The sequence below is a fragment of the Sclerotinia sclerotiorum genome, genomic scaffold, assembly GCF_000146945.2.
Source record: "Sclerotinia sclerotiorum 1980 UF-70 scaffold_2 genomic scaffold, whole genome shotgun sequence".
Lineage (NCBI taxonomy): Eukaryota > Fungi > Ascomycota > Leotiomycetes > Helotiales > Sclerotiniaceae > Sclerotinia > Sclerotinia sclerotiorum.
The window spans coordinates 1,604,117-1,623,997 of NW_001820834.1; the positions used below are offsets into that span (position 1 = coordinate 1,604,117).

Sequence of the window (19,881 nt, forward strand, 5' to 3'; positions counted from 1 at the left end):
CCAACTTTCGAGATAATTTGAAGGTTCACAGGCGACAGCATCAACGTATCAACCAAGGACAAAAAGAGCACATAGTCCAGTCGTGCAAAGGCAGCAGAGACTCATCAGCCGAGACATCCGGATGCAACACTGCACGGATTTTTAGGATACTTCAATCATTTTAGGTGACCATATATATGCCTATTTCAATGAGCACCTGACATCTGTGGCTCAATCAAGCACGCAAACGTGATCCAAGTATGAGTCTACGGAGAATAAGATTCCAATACATCAAACTAATGTACAGCATTGCAACGATTTGCATGTACTTGATCGCCATGCAATGCATGTAGGTCCTCCAATATGCATCACTTAGCAGAACTATGAACATGAGATGAGTACATAAGGTGGCCTGACTTGGCTTGAAGCGGCACAGTACAAAAACATTCGTCTCATCAAGTTATAATGAATTTGACATTGCTGCTCAATTTGCTGGGGTCTCACACAAGTTCTCCCTTCTTGATCTCGGTCACACCGGTCTTAGGAATACATCCTCCCCGTTTGAGCCAAATGAGTGTGATAGGCGTCCACATCCTTCCCATCCAGCCTTACCCATGGCTTGATCTTGGCCATTCATCGCCAAGAATGTCAAAACGTGCCACAATCGCTGTGGTGAAATGATGGTGCAGATCTCACGGAAGGGAAGGAAGGAACCGCACTGTCGGGACATTCGGCTCATTTGATGGCGCTCGCATCACATCCACCCTCGTCATACAGTAAGACACAATTTGAGATAGGAGCGAAGTATCTATTTGTGGTGATGTCTCTCGTTTCGAGGCCAGCGCACGTGGGAGGCATTGTTCAAGCAGAATTAGCTAAGCGAGATTGAACTGATTAGAGGAGGCAATCCTCGTTAGTAGAGTGGTGTATAAGCAGTCCAATTTTATGTGATGGATGATGATCTATTCATCTTTAGACTCTCGGTGGGCGATGTTGTGTTCTGAAAATATCAAACTGCAGTAAAAATTTAATCGGTCGCCGTATCAATACCAGGGGTTTACAGCCTCACCGATATTCCCAGAACCTGCGTCCATCTGGATCCATCGGCCCCACCTCGCCGCTAGAGCCAACGCTTAATCCAAAATGCCAAACCCCTGCGAAAATTTGAAAGATGAAAACGTGTTGCTTTCTCGCCACTCTATTGGTCCATTGTAACCTCATCTCTGAACAAATGAAGGGGGCTCACCAAAAAATGTTGAACGCCAGTCTTCGGATGAAGTCCGCCAAGTTACTTTTATGCACTATTTGTTGCCACAGATTTGAAAATTTCATTACAAGAATATTCGAACGAAACCTGCCGTCCTGGAAAGCTTGTGGTGGTTGAGGGTGGAAAAGCTATCGCTTTGACATACTCCATGATATCAAAAAGACCATCGCAAAGTGGTGTAAAACAAACGATCTGGGGCGCCCGCACGTGTCCTTTGATACTCCCCAGTGGGGGATGGTCACAGTATGAACGATATGACCTCGATACAGCAGCTAAGTGGAGAAATATTCCCGTTTTCAATCTTAACAGGAGGCACGGCAAACAATTTCACAATGAGGCGACCCATGGAAATTCATTCCATGAAACGGTATTGGATGATGGATCCGAGGAAATGGGCGGCTCAATCATGTTCTGGAGCAGGCGACCCTGGAAAGAGCTACATCGACTGACCCCGGATATCCAAATTTGGATGGTAGAACCAAGTCCAGAGTGGGGGACATCACCTTCTCAATCGCAATCGTAATGGACTTAGTCAAAATCAAGATGAGGTAAAAGCATGCGCACAGCTAGTGTCAAAAGCCATAGGGTATCACAGTGCTGTGCGTTAACTCTAACAGCTTTTGCAATTTTATATCTGCTATACAATATTTCAGGATTTGGTATGACAAGACTCGATAAAGTTCCGCCGGTCCCTATGTTGTGTTACACACACACCAAAGATCATAATTTAAAACAAACAACTGTTTGCTGAAAATTTAATGTGGTATCTGAGAGGCGATAGTTACAACACACAGTCTAGATCAACAGTTGTTAGCTGCTGCATCTGTAACCGAAAGACCGTTGGCTGGAGAAGGACTGGAGGGGTAATTGGACCGGCAAAAATTATTGAGATTTAGTATTTCATGAAGACCTTACTAACCATTTACTTGTAGGTTACCTAGTACACTGAAACATTTCTCAGTTGGTAAGGTCACTTATCTACTAATTGGTAGATATCTGGACTGCGTAGCACCTATCTTCGGCAAGCAAATCAGCTACCTGAGTCTAATGAAACGTCATACCCCTTCATTTCATCGTTAATTATAATATTCTTCATGAAGCTTGTCTTTCTTTCCTTTATCTAATCCCGATTTATTTCCAATTTCCATAAATATGAACAATGGAATAGAGAAATGGAAAAGATCTTCCACGAACATTTCTTTTTTCTGCCAAGGTTATCAACCCATCAGGTCAGATTCTCGTAACATGTGGTATGTAGCATATGTGTCGAAATGCAAAGAATGTTCGCTACCGCCCCAGCCATACAATTAGTAAGTCCCTGGTCGACTACTAAACTGAGCCGGTGGAAATGCATATACTCCGTACTAAGCCAATCTAAGTTAACATGGATTTTCCTCGGTCTTCAAATCCCACCTGCACTTTGGGAAACCTCCACTTTGCCCCGCCTCAAGGTATGATGCCCCACCTCGGAGTACTCCTACCTGCTCTATCCAGTTTTTCTTGATGCTAATCTAGAATAGGACACATGGTCTACCGTAGTGTGAAAAAAAAATAATCCCCAAGGAAGGAAAAGTTAACTGCGAAGTCCATAATTAATGATTAACGAATGATTAATGATTAATGATTAATTGAATTTCTTTATTTATTCCTTCTCCCCTCTTCCCCAAACTTGCCCTTTCACTCCCTTTCTCTTCATCGTCAAATTTCTTCATTCCCCCTTCATTGCCTCAGCAATAAGGGCTTTTGCCGTTAAATTCCTCAACTTCTCGACTTTCGAGATACCTCTCGTCGTTTATCAAAATGGCGAATCCTGTTCATACCCATGAACACCATAACCCTACCAACATGGGCATAATTGGTCTTCCTCATGGTCCGGAAACGGGTGATGATCATGTCTCGATATATGATCTGGGAGCTGATGAAGCTGTTTTTAACGAAATTCTTTACCCAGATGATATTTTCACAGCAGAGCATGTGTATTGGGCGGATCTCAAATTCACAGACAAAATCTCCTTCATTACTAGAACTGAAGGAGCCGATGCAAAGGAAGAGTTAAGAACGATCTGGTCGATGATGAAAAAGGATCCACTGAGTCCAGTCAGTTGGTACTTCAGCAATGCTGTTCTCCCTGGTGCGGGCCTGGGTCTTGAAGGGTATGCCGATTTTCATGATTTGTACTTTTCCACGCTAATGATGTTTCCAGATATGTTCTTTTCTCTATCGGAAACTTGGCCCCCCTTTTCTCGGCTGTCTGGCCACAATGTTGGAAGACTTTTAAAGTTTGTAATGAGCAGTGGACCTATGCCGTCACTTATCTGGAAATTATTGGTATCATTGTTGGTCAAATCCTCGTCGGATACTTGGGCGATAAGATCGGTCGTCGTTGGGGTTTGATCCAAGATGCCGTCATTATGTTCCTTGGTCTCATCATGCTCATCGCTTCCTGGGGCACAACTCTCAACGGTTGGGTTATTTGCTACGCCTGGTCATTGTTCTTCTACGGTATCGGTGTAGGTGGCGAATATCCAATGACAGCCACTGCTGCTATGGAAAGTGCCACCGCACCAAATCGCCACACAACTAAAATGGACCGCCTGCATCGTGGACGCAAGGTCACCATGGCCTTCTTGATGCAAGGTTGGGGTCAATTCTTCAACCAAGCCATTCTCATCCTTTTACTTCTCATTTTCCATCACGGAAGTGGAAATCCACCTTATTCCACAGTCTCAGCACAATGGCTTTTCCGGGTCTCATTCGCCATTCCCGCCGTCGGCACTCTGTGGCTTGTCTATTACCGAATGTATAAGATGCCCCTCATCTCCAAAACACTGGACCTCGCCAAAAAGAAGACGAATGTTACTGGATACGACAGAGAATCTCTTAGCTTAACAGTTAAACATTTCTCAGGACGCTTGGTCGCTACAGCCGGAGCCTGGTTTTGCAACGATGTCTTCTTTTACGGCAACAAACTATTCCAATCTCAATTCATCAAAGTCATCTCGCCAGGCTCAACATCAATCATGGAAGGGTGGTTGTGGAACTTGTGTAACGTCGGAGTATCTCTTGCCGGCTATTATTGCGCGTCGTTCCTCATCGACAACAAACTCTATGGACGAAAGTGGATGCAGCAAGTTGGATTCGCTTTAGATTTCATTCTTTTTGTTATTCCAGCTTTCCACTACGCCAAATATACTAGCATTGCTGGTATCAAATCCTTCCAGGCCATGTACTTCTTGTCGTCCTTCTTCAACCAATTCGGTCCAAACAGTGTTACCTTCCTCGTTGCTGCGGAAGTTTTCCCAACACCTATCCGCGCCTCTGCACATGGATTCTCGGCAGCTGTTGGCAAATTAGGTGCTTTGTTCGCATCAGTTCTTTACAACTTTATTACAACTCAGCAAAAGTTCTACATCGTTCCATGGTTCGGTCTCGCCGGCATGCTCTTAACACTTGTCTTCCTTCCAGACACCACTGGTCTCGATCTCAAAGAGCAGGAAAGAAGGTGGAAATATATCAGATCCGGTAGAGCATCCGAATATCATGGTATTGCTATCCACCCAGCACACTTGTCGATGTGGGAGAGATGGATGAAGGCTGGCAAAAGCTATGACCCCAAGTTGGATGCCGGAGACAAGATTCTCGAAATGCGCCAAGAATGGGAACTCAAGCAAACTGAGAAAGGCAAGAATGAGGAAGATATTGCAACCTACGATGATGATTGGAGTCAGGAAATTCACCAATACTTCCGTTCCGACAACAGTCCTAGACGAACTCGCGCGCCAACTCGCGTTGAGAATACATCTGAAACTACGAGCGATGAAATTACGAGGGAGAAGTAGATGGACATCGGTTGGTGTTTCAGTCCTTCTATGGCGTTTAGGTTTTATTATGCGGTTTGGGAGATTCCCCTAAATTCCTGCACAGCGTGATGTACAGGATTTGGAAAAGTTGGTTATATATATATATTTGCTCACACTGTCGCGCTGGCTTGCATGCCGTGGATGGAAGGAGATACTTAGCATTAATAATAAAGACGTGGTTACACAATTATTGTCCCAACTATAACAAATTGGAGTGATTGTGATTTTGTAAGATTACCACATTGTGCGCTGACTGAACATATCATAAAAGCAGCTCTTCTCTCAGCAGATCTAACAGCAATGCCATAAAAGAAAGCCCTAGTACTTATCCTACCTCTCAGATCGGAATCTTGAAAATAAAACCCATAGACACAATCACACGAGTAGGTAGGAATACACCATATTATGTAGACTAACATGCCATATTTATAAGATTCAAGTGTGATCTTACTACGAGTAGATTAAATATTAAACAACCACCCCGCTTTCCTTCTAATACATAAGTCTTATCTCCCTATATACCTATCCTATATACCTAGCAGGCAGGCAGGCAGGCAAAAACAGATAATTGTAAAAGTTTGAATTGGGATGGAGTCTGCGTGCTCGTGCATCATCTGTGATATTTGGAGCTGTATTGTAGGCGAAGGATCGATCTACTGTACATATAACTTGAATCGAATTTACTTTTTTGGGGGGAGGGGGAGGGGATGAGCATGGTTACGGGAGATTGGTGACTTCTTAATTTTTATTTTTTTTTAAAAAAAAAGAAAAGATTTTAGATGGGATTATGAAATAAAGGGTAAAGATTACTGCAGGTAGGAACAGTAGGATATAATTACTGGGGAATATGAATTTTAATATTTTAATCTTAAGATACCTAGTAATCTTACAATTGATGTCTCGCTAAACTATACTTTCAGGCATTCATCACCTTTTTTCCATCGGATGTATACGTAGTGCAAGATACTAGTATTTTAGATAAGAGTATCGTAGAAGCTGGTAAGGAATATCGACTTGGTTGGTAATGAGTGATTGTTTTGGTGTTAATACTATTCAGTATGCCCAAGTAGGAAACAACCAAGGGCTCGAGTATTTATCTACTTTGCGAATGCATAAAGATCATGGGGACACTGCATGGAGTCTCAGATTATTTAGCACTACCAGGTTTTCGGGGGATGTTCGTGGGTTTATATGTTTATGTTTATCTGGAGAATTTCCATTCCAATATCTATAATAATTATAAAGCAGTTCCTGTTAAATCGATCGTCATTCTCTGAAACAACTTACAAGATGAAAAGAACTTCGAAGCTCTGCCGTCGAAACTGGAAGCGTGAGGGTTTTTTGAGATGTGAGATTTAAAGCTTATTTAGTGTATTTCAAGGGAACATTTATCGTTGACTTATCATATCTATCGGATTAGCAACACTTAGAGTTTAGTCTATATGTATTGGGTTTCTTGAGACCAGAAAGAGCATCAGATTGAATTGATTGATTCTCTAGCTAAGCAGTTAAGCTGCGAGTATATATTCAAAAAAAAATGAAGGAATAAGGTTAGGTATTCAGCCTTCGGAATTAAAGTGCTTTGAAATCAAAATATTGAAAGCAAACAAACAGTATACCAAAAAGGAAAGAATGAATTAAAAGTTGAGTTTTGTTTGCTCCTTATATGCATCATGCAATATATATGCATATGCTGCCAAGATCCCAGGAGGTCAACAATATGCGAAAGTATCTAAGCATTAGTGGATGCTCATGTCATGTGTGTGGTATTCAGCTTCGTCTCCGTGGAAAGACATGTATAAATGCAAAAGATTATCAACTAGCGCTTGCTACTTTTGCCATAAAGGCTTGTGACTTAAGTAAAGTCACACACAGTGATATAGATGTCGAGCACAAGGTCGAGGTGGAGATTGATAGCTTTTATTGGTGTACTACTATATTCTTAATGAATGAGCCTTATTCCAAGTCTAGTTAACGATTAGCTTGTTGTGGGATACCAGAAGAGATGGCTCAATTAAGCTCCTGCAGCCGAGGGAATGAAGGGGTGAAGATGACATTCACGCTGGTGGCGGACAATATCTGCCTTATGATATTCGTGCTGTTTATCTACCAATAAAGGTCACTTCAGTGGCAGGGTAAACAGTGATTTTGAATCCTAAGTCAATGCCGACATTCAACTTCTTTAAGAATGGTTCAAACCCTTTCCCTTCGCCTTAAAGAGTGCCAAAATCAGCGCGAGAACCATAGGGGATATCGTTGAAGTGAAAAGAGAAACAGGATAAGTTTCGTCTCTGCCTGCTCTATTTAGTATTGCTTTTATCCCACTAGAACCTTCATCATCAATGGCCCGGACATTGTACAAGGGGGGTGAATGCAAACCCGAGTTAAAGGTAACAACCTTCAATGTGGATGACAATACACTTGCAATTTCAGCAGAAGTAGGAGCCCATTTAAAATTGCACGGCTCACCTCCAGCCACACATTCAAATCCAAGTGCGTTTGACACTCCATATCCAATACTCGTGTGTCGTCTAAACGGTGGCTATCAATTCTCCATAATGGCTTCGGCATTGTGCCAAACTCACGATCCTCTATCTTGAGGCCACAAATAGAAACTGATGACACAGAGACCAACCCGGGCGTCCGCATAGCCATAGAGGATTTGAGCTGTCTCTAACTTCATGTCTCAGCCCGTTTGATGCTGGTATTCACTGCAATAAATCCTCACATGAAGAAGAAAAAAGGTTACTGCCCGCCTTGCTGCCTTCGCAAAACTAAAATTTTCACTAAATCAATTTTGTGTCCCCTAGTCTTCCACTAGAAGAACGAGGACTAGGGACTAATATATATTGCAGAAAATGAAGAAGAACGGAATGTCCAGTCAAACCCTAAGAAACATCATACTGCTCACAGGCACAACAATGCGGCTCGAGATGAAGTCCGCTCAGAGAATGAAGAGGATGATGAATTAGATGGAGTTACAGAGAATTCGATAGCTCAAGCGAGACTGATTTAACGTTTGACAATGATGCTCTTCTAGAAGGGAATATCTTCGCACTGAGCAGCTCTAGATCTGTGACATATATCATTGATGGTATGAAATCTGAAGCTTGAGTCATTGGAAGGCCGAACATGAAGATCAGGATCTTTGATCACTTTCATGTCTAGGGTGAGATATGTGACCAGTGACATGCAGAGCTGAACTAAGTTAGTTAGATAGAAGACCATATCAGCAAGCCGACATTTGAAATAGCACTTTCAGTGACAATTTCCGGATATTTGAGGGATCGATCAGTATTTGAGCAAATGTCTCTGGGAAAAACCTTTTCTACCTCTTATCGAACGGTTAGACAGGAAAAATGACAAAGTCGTTCAAGCGATTCAATGGACTATGTTTTCGTGACAAAGCAGATAATTTTGAGGACCTCAAGACCAGTTCCGTTCGTGCTAGAAATTAGCTCGAAGGCCGAAAGTAGAGAAACAAAACAGTGACAAAATTTCGGCGTTTCTAGAGCTGTGAGGTGTTGAAGATGACTTGAGCACTTCAACGACATTTGAGGTATTTAATAGTCAAATAACGGTTATTGGGAGTAAGTTGGATGTTTGAGGAGAAGAAAGTTGACTAGGATTGGCTGATATATTTTCTTCGAAATTGCTAAGGACCATTCGAAGTATTTCCTCAGCATATTGAGAAATGATAGAAATATGAGGAGTATTAGAGATGATGGATACTACCCGTCCGTTGTTGGAGCACAATTACTGACATGAAATCATTTGACAACTTCCTCGGCATTATACAGAGACAAACACAAGTGTAAAAAATGCCGTAGCTATCATATTGAGGATACTGACCATTGATATAAGTGGATGAGATGGTCTGGAAAGGTATCTGGCTAATCTTTCTAGTGTGCAAACTAGATCTGTCATGATGTCCCCGTGAGTTTACCCACATGCTTGTTGCGGGCTGAAGTGATTGATATTGGGAATAGGTCTTCACGGATATATTCCATTGCTGTCTATGAATGACCTGTGACTTTAGACTTTTGAAATAATCTCGACCATGAGTTACCACTTGATTCCTCCCTAGGTACTTCTGGAATGAATATTCAACTAGATGTCCTTTCATTTCAAATCTTACTTTCACCGCACCATGGTCTAACATCACAGCAGATAATGCGGTGGTGGTTGGCTCCTGTGCACAGGAGGCGTAATCGCGAGGATATATATTTAATACCTCTTCAAATGAAAGAATGGAATTACACGAATTCTACTCCAACAGTCCTACATCCGCCGTCCTCATAAGACTCGCGTACACCATTACCTGAAATATTGGTATGCGTCATTCGCTCCAACCCTGTAGGAACAACTCTAACACTTCTGTGCTATCACGCACAAATACACCAACAATGTCATGAATTGGAGTTTTTATATCAAGGAAGCAGCGACAAGGGAAGCAGAATAAAAAAATCAAAGACAAAGAGAAAAACGAGCAAATTAGAAAAAGAACGGATCGCGCTTGCATGATAAAGACTGGGATTTTGAGAAAGGTCTCAAAGAGTATACGTTAGGTCAAAGATTATAAAGATGAGGAGCTCAACTTGGAGAAGCACATTTGGCACAGGCTTCGGGATTGGGGATAGTGGGTAATATATAGTGTAGTGCAATGAAATTAACGAGCATCTCAAAAAAACAATGTAATCAGGGGATTGGACGGGATCGGATGTGAAGCCTTGTGCGGTGGCGATATTGAACAGGAGAGTGTAGTAGGAAATATGCACAATTACAAAATATTGCAGAACTTCCATAGGTGAGGAGGAATGTACATGTGAATGGAAATGGTCATAAACATTTTTTTTTAGGATTTATGGACGTAGTTTCTTAGCACCACAAGCACCAGATTTTCGATAACTGAAAATGCTCTACAATCATGCATCATTGGAGCAGACATTTGAGCGTGGATGTAGTATTGCCTCATTCAGGGCACAAGGTTCATATCCAGGGAAAACAACGGGCCATAATTGAGCTTTAGATCACAATTTGGGAATTCCTCAAGGTCGAGTAAAGGAACAGAAGCGAATTTTCACGGCGGAGCGTAGGAAGGACGACATGTTCTTGACGTTATTGTCATATTGGCCTATTGCATGCTATCTGTCGTAGCTGTCTTCCGACCGTAGTCAAAAAGCAGGTTGATGTTGCAGGCGTATTCGCCGTACAATCCCATGCAAATATGTGATCCATTCATCCTTGATAACCCAAATGATACATCGCAAATGCATCCCAATAATTTACTTGAGGGGAATGAAACGGGAAGAGTGGGTGGCACCGATACCGGGTCTTCCGTGCTTGACTGGTCGGCTGTTGCAAAATCAGTATGGGCATTTCTTCAATGAGGGGAGAATAAGTTGAGTTTGACTTACTAAGAGATAGAGAATTCGGCCAAGTAGTGACCAACCATCTCAGGCTTGATTTCGACTTGGTTGAACTCCTTTCCGGAGTAGATACCGATGACGCTGCCAATCATTTCTGGGACAACGATCATATCTCTCAAGTGAGTCTTGACCAAGTCAGGTTTCTCGTTTGGCTTAGCCTCTTGCTTGGCCTTGCGGAGCTTCTTGATGAGACCCATAGGCTTGCGCTTCAAACCGCGGTTGAATCTACGGCGAGCACGAGCGTGGACAACATCGCGAAGTTGGTCGGAGGAGAGGTCGAGGAGTCTATTCGAAGAATATGAGGGTTAGCTACTATGAGATCCCCTTTGATATTCATGTTGTGGATTCATGAAGGTAGGCATACTGGTCGAGGTCGATTCCACGGTAGGAAAACTTGCGGAATGCTCTCTTTGCCTTGATCTCGGCAGCCTTTTGGGCATCCTGTTGAATTGATAAAAATAATTAGCCTTCTATTTCATCGAAGTCATCTCCGACCTTTGCAGAGATATGACACGATTCAAACGATCGCGGGAAAATTAATTGATTGCTCACATATTCTTCGTCAGCCATCTTTACGGTTGGGTGCTTTTCGAAAGTTGTCGAAAGGATGGAGTTGTCGTGGTGGAATTGTTCGTCGCGAAGTAAGTTCCAATGTCAGGCAAGAATTTTGGAAATTCCACTCTCGCTTAAAGTTTGGCGCTAAAATAGGGCAAATGGTTAAAAAAACCTCTCAGCCTTGTCCTTCTCTACTGGTACAGTAATGATCAGTATGCAGGGGCATTGGAGGGCTGTCGAATAGTCTGGTACGGTATGAGCAGCTTGATTGGCCTTTGACCGTTAAAATGATGTACATGCTGTGTGTCAAGGTCTTGCAGGCTTCTATCCGGAAAATGGAGGGATCAATTTGCGTAAGTTTCGTTCACGCGAAATTTAGAAGGCTTCCAGCACTTGTTTTCAAGCGATTTATTACAGATATAAATATATTCAGTCATTTCGCTTGCATTTGTATATTCTCATAGATACTCATCTATTCGAAGATGATAGTAATTGAAGAATCACGTCTTTATTGCTCTATTTTGCATGAATAAATGCTTGTCATGGGAATGCTGGTGAAAATCCATCCCTCTACCCAAATTGCATACAAATAACAGGCCAAGCCTGCACGAGTTCCCCCAGAAATGTCGAAATGATGTTCCGGCAGGTCGAGAGCATCGAGTTCGTGGGTGTGTCAATTGATTGCTTAATCGAAAAGACCGAAACCCATGTCCTCGTCGGACTCTTCCTTCTCTATTTATGGCGTTAGTAGGTATCCTGATTATATGAATAGAGTAGAACATACCCTCAGCCTTCTCCTCGGCCTTCTCCTCAGCAGCAGCACCACCGGAAGCGGCAGCACCACCAGCAGCTGGGGCAGCAGCACCGGAACCACCAGATGGAACGGATGCCAACTTGGAGGAACCCTCAGCGATCAACTAGTTTTCTATGTCAGTTACCGTTACATATGCGCATACTCTCGATCGTGCTAACCTCGTTGATGTCCTTTCCGTCAAGCTCCTTGATGAGGGTGTCGAGACGCTCTTGGTCGATCTCGATTCCGACGGACTCGAGAACGGTGGTGATGTCCTTAGCGGAAGGGGAGGCCTTTCCACCGATGGTGAGGAGGAGGTAAGCTGCGAGGTACTTCATTTTGAATGCTATGCGCAAACGCTGTCAGTCGATGATTTTAAAAGTTGATTTCAAACGCGAATAAATTCTGTATGGTATGCAGCATGAAGAAGTTCTTACATTTATTTGTTTCGTTAGAAGAACAGGTATATCAATCGATTTAACCGCAAGAGACGGAGACTGAAATTTCAAGTTCTGAGAGTTTTGAAGTTTGTAAAAGATTCGATTGTGGATCTCGATTTCGATTAAAATCAAAAAGTTTCTTGTGTGGGCAAATAGCTTTGCACTAAGCTATTCCTGTACAGTCAGTCACGTGACATAGAATTGGACTTAAAGCCGCCGTTTGCTTTTCACTCAGTGCCTGAACAACAACTTACAGGAATAATACACATACAACATTTCCTTTGGAAGCGCAGTTATTTGCGATCCCGCGGCTTTCAAAATTCTATTCCTGCTGTTAGCATTATATTTATAAACTTACAAGTGCTGATGCAATACAAGAAGTGAGAAATCCACGCGATCAGCGGTTGAGTTGTTCATTATTCTTTGATCTTCTCCTTTCTTCGCATTTTCAGAGTACCACAAGCATATCATTCAACATGCCGGTACGTCCATTCTTGCTCATTTCCTATACTCTAGATTATCTCTATACTGACTTGATCAAGATCGGTGATCTTCTTGCCCAGATTTCCGGGGGGCCAAACCCAACGATGACGATGCCGACCGCCACTCTCCCACCAAAGCGAAAAGCAAACGATGATTTGAGGAAGCCGGTTGACAAACTGCAAAAGCCAAATACTGTGGTTACAACGAAACCGATCACCCAAGCGCAACGTCCTACAGCTGTTGATACAAGTATGGGCAGGATGAGGATTGACACAAACTCGCGAAAACCGGCTCCGCGCTCGGCTAACACCGCCAACACTACATTCAAGAATGGACAACCAACTCCTCCACCTTCTTCCACCGAATCAGCAAAACCTCCCAAGAAAGGGTCATTTCAGGAGATTTTGGCACGAGGGAAAGCCGCTCAAGCTTCTATGGGACAGGTCGGAGTAATTAAACACAAATCCATCGAAAAAGCACCGCCGAAACGAGAGATGGATAAAGCAAGGACGCAAAAAGGGAAGACTATTCAAAAGGGACTGGAACCGGATTCTAAATTTCAGAGGTCTAGCCAGGTCTCAGGTCGGAATGGTCCAGGTGGTCAAAGTGGTACAAATGCAATGAAGTCTGCCAAGGCTCCGCCTCCAGCTGTTGAAAAGAAGGTTAAAAAGGCTGCAACAGCGACAACTGGATACACTGGAACTGCTCGCCCAAGACCAGGCGGTGGTACAACTACTTCCAAACCTGCTACATCTTCATACTCATCTCGTAGTGGAGGTAACGACCGATATAAAAATGGTAGAAAGAATCTTGATCGCTACTACGCCACTGATGAGGACGAGGACGATATGGAGGAAGATATTGAGGAGGATGACTATGCATCTGATGTATCCTCTGATATGGAAGCAGCAACATTTGAAGTTGATGAAGAAGAAGAACTGGCTGCTGCTATTGCAAGGAAGGAAGATGCTGAGGCACTTGCCGAGGAGAACAGACTCAAGAAGGAGAAAGCTGAAAAACGAGCAAGGCTTGCAGCTATGGCCAAGTCCAGAAGATGATTAACCAATTAGGGATATTGGCTATGTTTTTCAAGGATTGATACGGATGGGTACTTGCTTCAGGAATGCTATGGATTGATGCATTTTTTGATTTTAGCGATTTGGAGTTTGGGGGGAAGATGAGATACACAGGCATTGCAGGCGTAACATACCTTAAGGCTGCTTTGCTACTTCACGCTGATTGTCTTTTGCTTTCCATACGTTCATAGCCTTTATGGATATTAGAAGGTCATATTGTAATGAGGGATGCCGGCAGCGTGTATATGAACTCTTTACCTAATACTTTTAATATTATGAATCTCCTCCATTAAATTCGAGGGCTGTTGTGTCATATATATGTTACAATATCGATCATGACCTCAATCCAGGTGTAGCAGCAGTCAGTGATAATAAGGTTGCAGTATGTCAGTATTATCTTTCTACATATAATATTATCTTCATCATACAAAAAGGAAGTATACAAGTTCTCCGCAATAATTGGAACTTCAAGTATTCATATGTACAATTATATATATAAAACCACGAATCAGAAACTAAACTGGGGTATCAAAAAATATACAGCGTCCCTCGGAACTTCTATTTAAGATGATTCGGTCTTCCTGGTCAGGGTTCACTACTTGCTCCTTCAAAACTTCCTCTTTGATAGCCATGGAGAGGGACCGCCAAAATGTTCTTGTGGTTCTGGACTAGCTTGTTCTGTATTTTCAGTATGTCTGTCTACCTTAGACTTCAGGGGTAGTAGATTCGGCATTATTGTTTATATATGTGTGTGTGTGTGTGTATATATTTGCATAATGTTATTCCTGTGAGAGGACAGTGAGGTCTAGATTCTGTTTACTTATGGTTTGTTAAGGTATGTATATGCCTGTACATTGCCCTCCTCCTTCTCCTCCTCCCCTCAAAGCCCACAACCCATACCCATATCCAAAACATATCCCCAAACATAAATATAAATATAAATATAAAACACATACATACAGACATACGTACCCAATTAACAAACCTCACCTCAACATCCCCCCATCCCTCGTCCCTCCATCCCTTAATCCTTAATCCTTAATCCATAACTCCCCAACCTCAAAAATCCAATCTTACAACTCCATAGATCCAGAAGCTTACTCGAGTATAATATAAGTAAAATAATTAACGTGAAGAGGCAATTTGACGATCTTTGAGGTTTAAGGTTCGAAGTTGACTGAGGGTTACTCTTTATCTAGCTATTCAAAGCACAAAGAAATTCAAGACGAGAATGTTTTAGTTCATTCATTCATGATGTCTTTTATATGCATAAAGTGAATGTAAGAAGCTCGAAGAATATCACATCTATCTCTAACAGGAGAACATGATAAGTATAATATAAGGAAGAAGCCTTTGTCTTTATTCCCATGAGATTCACAAAATTTTAAAAGTAAAGAGGGACATAAGATTATACGAATGTAAGATCTTAAGATCTTAAGATCTTTTATTGATTAATATAGCATCCTTTGTGCTTCATGCGCCCATGCATGAAGTTGTACTACATATTGATTACACATTAAAGCCTGAAAGTTTTGGAGCTCGATGGCTCGTACTGTACATCATCATCAGCATCAGTAATCGGCTGTGTTGTTTGGCCGTATGTATATATATGCCCGGGGGTTCTCCCGATAGCCTAGGAGGAAGCGTGCATAATAGTAAGTAGTGCTTCTTTCCCAGTCAGTGACTATTATCTCAATCCCAACACTTCGATAACCGCAATAATCCGGCATTAAACGAAGGGATCCCATTCCTGCGCTTGCAAATTTACAACTTAGGTATGAATTGTTTCAATCTGGTGGCGGTGCGGTTTGGTTCAAAATTTGTGCCAACATGTCAATATGCGAGATAAGATTGCCATTGAAGCCTTCTTCTCGTTTTGGCGTTCCGTCAGAATGCCAACAAGTGCCCCAAGTATTCTCATCTAGCTTTCCCTCAAAATGTGAAATTTTCATCGGCCAATCCATCTTAGGCCACCACTCTTCCGGTAACAAACTGAAAATTCCAGCCACTTCCTTCTTGGCAACACCTTGAAGCCACCAAATTTCATCAACGACGCGTGTCATAGCAAAGAAACATGCAGAAATGACTAAAGCACGAGGATCCTGTTCCTTTAACAGCTCAATATAACGGCGCGATACGGTGGCCGCAAAGCCAAGGATTCGAGCTCTCTCTGGTTTTTGGTGGGCCCAGTTTAGCATCGCAACGGCATGTTCGTATGCCCGCTTCGTATCCGCATTTATGTAAGCATCATTTGACCTTGATTCGTTGTCGATACCTTCGAGTAAATAAGCAAAGAAAGCTCGGCGCTCAGGATCAAGATCCAGTATTAATGGAGGCTGCCCATTGATGATGGGAAATATTTTCTCGGAATTCCGTAACCATTGCCAGGAAGTTATGACGACTGTCTTCACCCCTTGAAAAGAATGAAACCAAGCGAGTGGAAAGACATAACCACTATCAGAATCACCGTCAATTCCATTCTCGACACAGCGGGATGCCGATGCTTGAAAAGCAATGAGAGCAGCTGTACAAAAAAGAGCTTCTGCATTGCTTTCGGATGGACCTCTGTTCAACAGGGAAGAATATTGAGCAAGCGCCGATGCCATGTAACTATGTGAAGCACGTACGAGACTTCGATCATCGGGTTGTAATATACGTAAATGTAGAGCAGAAACAGCAAGAATAGCATCCATCAAAAATGGAGAATTATAAGCGAGCGACGGTACGTTGACAGACCAAGCAACTTCCTGACTTTCATCATTAGATAGAGTTTTCGAAGTCGCTGCTGTATAATGGTGCATAAGCTTGAGCTCAAGTGATCGATCATGTACCGTATTACTATGGCCCCTGAACATCTGTGCAGGGGACCGATAGAATGGCATTATCGACGAATTGGTAGAAGCTGGTGATGATACATGGGCCACAGATTCATCTGAAGTTTGGTGAGATAGCGATGGAGGCTGGAAGGCTGGTGAGTCAGGTGACGATGGGTTGTCGGCAAAGTCACAGGAAACGCCTAATAATCAACGTCAACATGTATTCTGCTCTTTGTTAGTGAAGATATACGGACCATGTTTTTGGCAATTTCCACACAAGGGATGTTTTTCATCACACTGACTCAGAATTAGCATATGTTCATGACATCTCATGATACCATTAACAATGACTGGCTACCTTGATCTTCCTATGTTTGCATCTTTGGCATCCGGCTTTGGATTTCTTATGCGATCTTCTTGGTGGCATTGTATTGTACTACCAGGGGACAAATACAAGATGGAAGTTAGATCAAAGGTGGCGAGCAGGTTGACTATTTCGATAAATGTTCATATTGAAAAGGAGCTGTTCCTAATACATGCAATGGAGATAGAAATTTGGATCTCTTTTGAGTGAAGGATGTTGAGCAGAGGTATCTAATTGATAAGTTCAAAATTCATCCCTTAGTGTTTCGATTTGCATTGATTTGTTTACCATCGAGACTGTTTTTGAGTACCAGGGTAGTTACGAATCGGAATTCGGAACATCGGAAGTTGAGTTAATTGTGGCATCCTGGTTCCTCATTCAACCAATCAAATACTTTCCTCACGGAGGTCTTTCTTAGTGTTAGTCAGCATCTCAGCCTTCTCGATCTAGACCCACAACAACGTTTTCAATCACGGATCACGGATTAAAAGTGCCCCGATATTTTGGGCACGTGAGATTACCTCAGGTCTTAAGTAATCAAAAAGTGTTCTGCCAACTTTAATACGGCACTTCAATCTTAATCGATAAGAGGTTTCCGGCTATTTCCGGCTCTACCCGTTTAATTGCGGTTAAATTCACCAACAATAAATAACCTTTATTCTGCCCCACAATCTATCTTATCTTTACCATCCTAGATATTAAGATCTTATATTTACAGCTAATTCAGTATTCTACGGTTCTCGTTATTTATATATACCTACCTAGTAGTAATAAACAACCTTCACCGTCTCCTGTGTTTGAATTCTCATGACTCAAAAAGAGCTCAATGATTCCACCAATTGTTAACCATAAACCTAAACACTCTCAAAAGCACAATAGCTATTTGTCATGACGTCTTCATAATATCTCCATTTGCTCACCTCCTCCGCCTACCAACATCATGCACATGCATATAAGCAGCCAGATGACATATTATACGTTCCTCCTGCCTATTCCTACTTAAAACTAGATATTACTAGAAGATCCCTTCGCTCCATTAGAGAAATTGCGTGCTTTAGTTGCTGATCTAGAATCTATATTTACCGCCTTTGTTCTTACAAATAAGGTTTACCCCGTCACGACATTCAAACCATCTCACATTATTACCAATTTGATCCATAACCAAGAGACGCCTGCATATTTTCATATTTTCTTCCTCTAATATAGTGAAGAAGAATAATATAAGTCTAAACTTCCCCGCAACTATTTTTTCTATATTTCGTGACAAACAATTATCAAACTTTTCGCATATTTTCTTCTTTTCCCATCAGTGAAAAAAAAAGTGTTTGGAGAAAAGAAAAAGAAAAAGAAAATCCTCCGTAAATTTACCAACCCGCGCTCCTCCTCACAATGACTATTCCAAGCTTCGATCATCCCATTGAAACTCCTCCGCGAGCCCCTTCGCCAGTCCATCGATTTGGCACTCTAGCAGTTCATGCTGGATCTCCTCATGATCCTGTCACTGGCGCCGTCATCGAAGCCATCTCCCTTTCTACAACATTTGCGCAAACCGCCGTCGGAAAACCCGTTGGTGCATATGAATACAGCAGAAGCTCCAATCCCAATCGTGACAATTTCGAACAGGCTGTCGCAGCTCTCGAACACGCAAAATACGCCTTAGCTTTCTCTTCTGGCTCTGCTACCACGGCTACCATTTTGCAGTCCTTAGCCGCTGGTTCGCATGTTATTTCGGTATCGGACGTCTATGGTGGAACCCACAGATATTTCACACAGGTAGCTAAGGCTCATGGTGTGAAGGTTACATTTACGCCAGAGATCGAGGTGGATGTTGTGGATCATATTACACCAGAGACAAAACTCATCTGGATCGAGACTCCCAGTAACCCTACTCTGCGTCTTGTGGATATTAGAGCGGTGGCTACAGCGGCCCACGAACATGGCATCATGGTTGTGGTTGACAATACTTTCATGAGCCCATACGTTCAACAACCCTTGGACCACGGAGCTGATATTGTCGTTCACTCTGTCACTAAATACATCAATGGACACTCCGATGTAGTGATGGGAGTGGCCGCTTTCAACTCAGACGCTATGAAGGAGAGATTAGGCTTTTTGCAAAATGCCATTGGATGCATACCTTCAGCTTTTGACAGCTGGCTCGCTCACCGTGGTCTGAAGACATTGCATCTCCGAGCTCGGGAAGCCACAGTTAATGCGACATTGGTAGCCAAAACATTGGAAAGCTCACCCCACGTCATCGCCGTCAACTACCCTGGCTTGGACTCCCACCCGCACCGCAAAATTGCTCTCAAGCAACATAGAGATGGTATGGGAGGTGGCATGCTTTCATTCCGTATTAAGGGAGGTTCTGCTGCAGCTGAAAAATTCTGTCAAATGACAAACATTTTCACATTGGCAGAGAGTTTGGGAGGAGTCGAGAGTTTGGTAGAAGTACCAAGCAGCATGACACATGCTGGCATTCCCAAGGCTCACAGAGAGGCCATTGGTGTGTATGACGATTTAGTCCGTATTAGTTGCGGAGTTGAAGATGCAGAGGATTTGAAAGCAGATGTTTTGCAAGCGTTGGAAAAAGCCGTCGTTTGGCCCAAAATCTCCAATGGCTTGGAAAATTACACTTCATGAGTCCTAGATTAGGTTTTGCTTTTTCCATGAATCGCATATGCATATGGATTGCAAATGCATGGGCGCTGGCGTTGGGGCATCATCTTAAATACCTCTCTATCTCAAATCTTACATCTAGATGATTGGATAACGTTACACGGATCTCTTAGCTTGATCCAAATTTCATGGGGTTTTCT

General features: G+C 42.6%; 8 protein-coding genes across 8 annotated transcripts; 5 read left to right on the forward strand and 3 right to left on the reverse strand.

The window, feature by feature from the left end:
• Positions 1–1,578: 1,578 nt before the first annotated feature.
• Positions 1,579–1,695, forward strand: SS1G_01695 (predicted protein; the record flags this gene model as incomplete). The annotated part of the gene is made up of 1 exon (XM_001597451.1): positions 1,579–1,695. The coding sequence occupies one exon, from the start codon at positions 1,579–1,581 to the stop codon at positions 1,693–1,695; it is 117 nt and encodes a 38-aa protein (XP_001597501.1).
• A 1,396-nt stretch (positions 1,696–3,091) lies between these two features.
• On the forward strand, positions 3,092–5,085 carry SS1G_01696 (hypothetical protein; the record flags this gene model as incomplete). Its single annotated transcript, XM_001597452.1, has 2 exons — positions 3,092–3,399; positions 3,450–5,085. The coding sequence occupies 2 exons, from the start codon at positions 3,092–3,094 to the stop codon at positions 5,083–5,085; spliced, it is 1,944 nt and encodes a 647-aa protein (XP_001597502.1).
• A 2,363-nt stretch (positions 5,086–7,448) lies between these two features.
• Positions 7,449–8,122, forward strand: SS1G_01697 (predicted protein; the record flags this gene model as incomplete). Its single annotated transcript, XM_001597453.1, has 2 exons — positions 7,449–7,599; positions 7,962–8,122. 2 exons carry the CDS (start codon positions 7,449–7,451, stop codon positions 8,120–8,122), a joined length of 312 nt encoding a protein of 103 aa, XP_001597503.1.
• Positions 8,123–10,391: 2,269 nt separating this feature from the next.
• Positions 10,392–11,105, reverse strand: SS1G_01698 (40S ribosomal protein S15; the record flags this gene model as incomplete). The annotated part of the gene is made up of 4 exons (XM_001597454.1): positions 10,392–10,461; positions 10,524–10,820; positions 10,900–10,976; positions 11,088–11,105. The coding sequence occupies 4 exons, from the start codon at positions 11,103–11,105 to the stop codon at positions 10,392–10,394; spliced, it is 462 nt and encodes a 153-aa protein (XP_001597504.1).
• A 670-nt stretch (positions 11,106–11,775) lies between these two features.
• SS1G_01699 (60S acidic ribosomal protein P2) lies at positions 11,776–12,221 on the reverse strand (the record flags this gene model as incomplete). Its single annotated transcript, XM_001597455.1, has 3 exons — positions 11,776–11,822; positions 11,875–12,007; positions 12,063–12,221. The coding sequence occupies 3 exons, from the start codon at positions 12,219–12,221 to the stop codon at positions 11,776–11,778; spliced, it is 339 nt and encodes a 112-aa protein (XP_001597505.1).
• A 578-nt stretch (positions 12,222–12,799) lies between these two features.
• On the forward strand, positions 12,800–13,864 carry SS1G_01700 (hypothetical protein; the record flags this gene model as incomplete). Its single annotated transcript, XM_001597456.1, has 2 exons — positions 12,800–12,805; positions 12,866–13,864. The coding sequence occupies 2 exons, from the start codon at positions 12,800–12,802 to the stop codon at positions 13,862–13,864; spliced, it is 1,005 nt and encodes a 334-aa protein (XP_001597506.1).
• Positions 13,865–15,669: 1,805 nt separating this feature from the next.
• On the reverse strand, positions 15,670–16,955 carry SS1G_01701 (hypothetical protein; the record flags this gene model as incomplete). The annotated part of the gene is made up of 2 exons (XM_001597457.1): positions 15,670–16,629; positions 16,953–16,955. The coding sequence occupies 2 exons, from the start codon at positions 16,953–16,955 to the stop codon at positions 15,670–15,672; spliced, it is 963 nt and encodes a 320-aa protein (XP_001597507.1).
• Positions 16,956–18,451: 1,496 nt separating this feature from the next.
• On the forward strand, positions 18,452–19,705 carry SS1G_01702 (hypothetical protein; the record flags this gene model as incomplete). Its single annotated transcript, XM_001597458.1, has 1 exon — positions 18,452–19,705. The coding sequence occupies one exon, from the start codon at positions 18,452–18,454 to the stop codon at positions 19,703–19,705; it is 1,254 nt and encodes a 417-aa protein (XP_001597508.1).
• Positions 19,706–19,881: the final 176 nt, after the last annotated feature.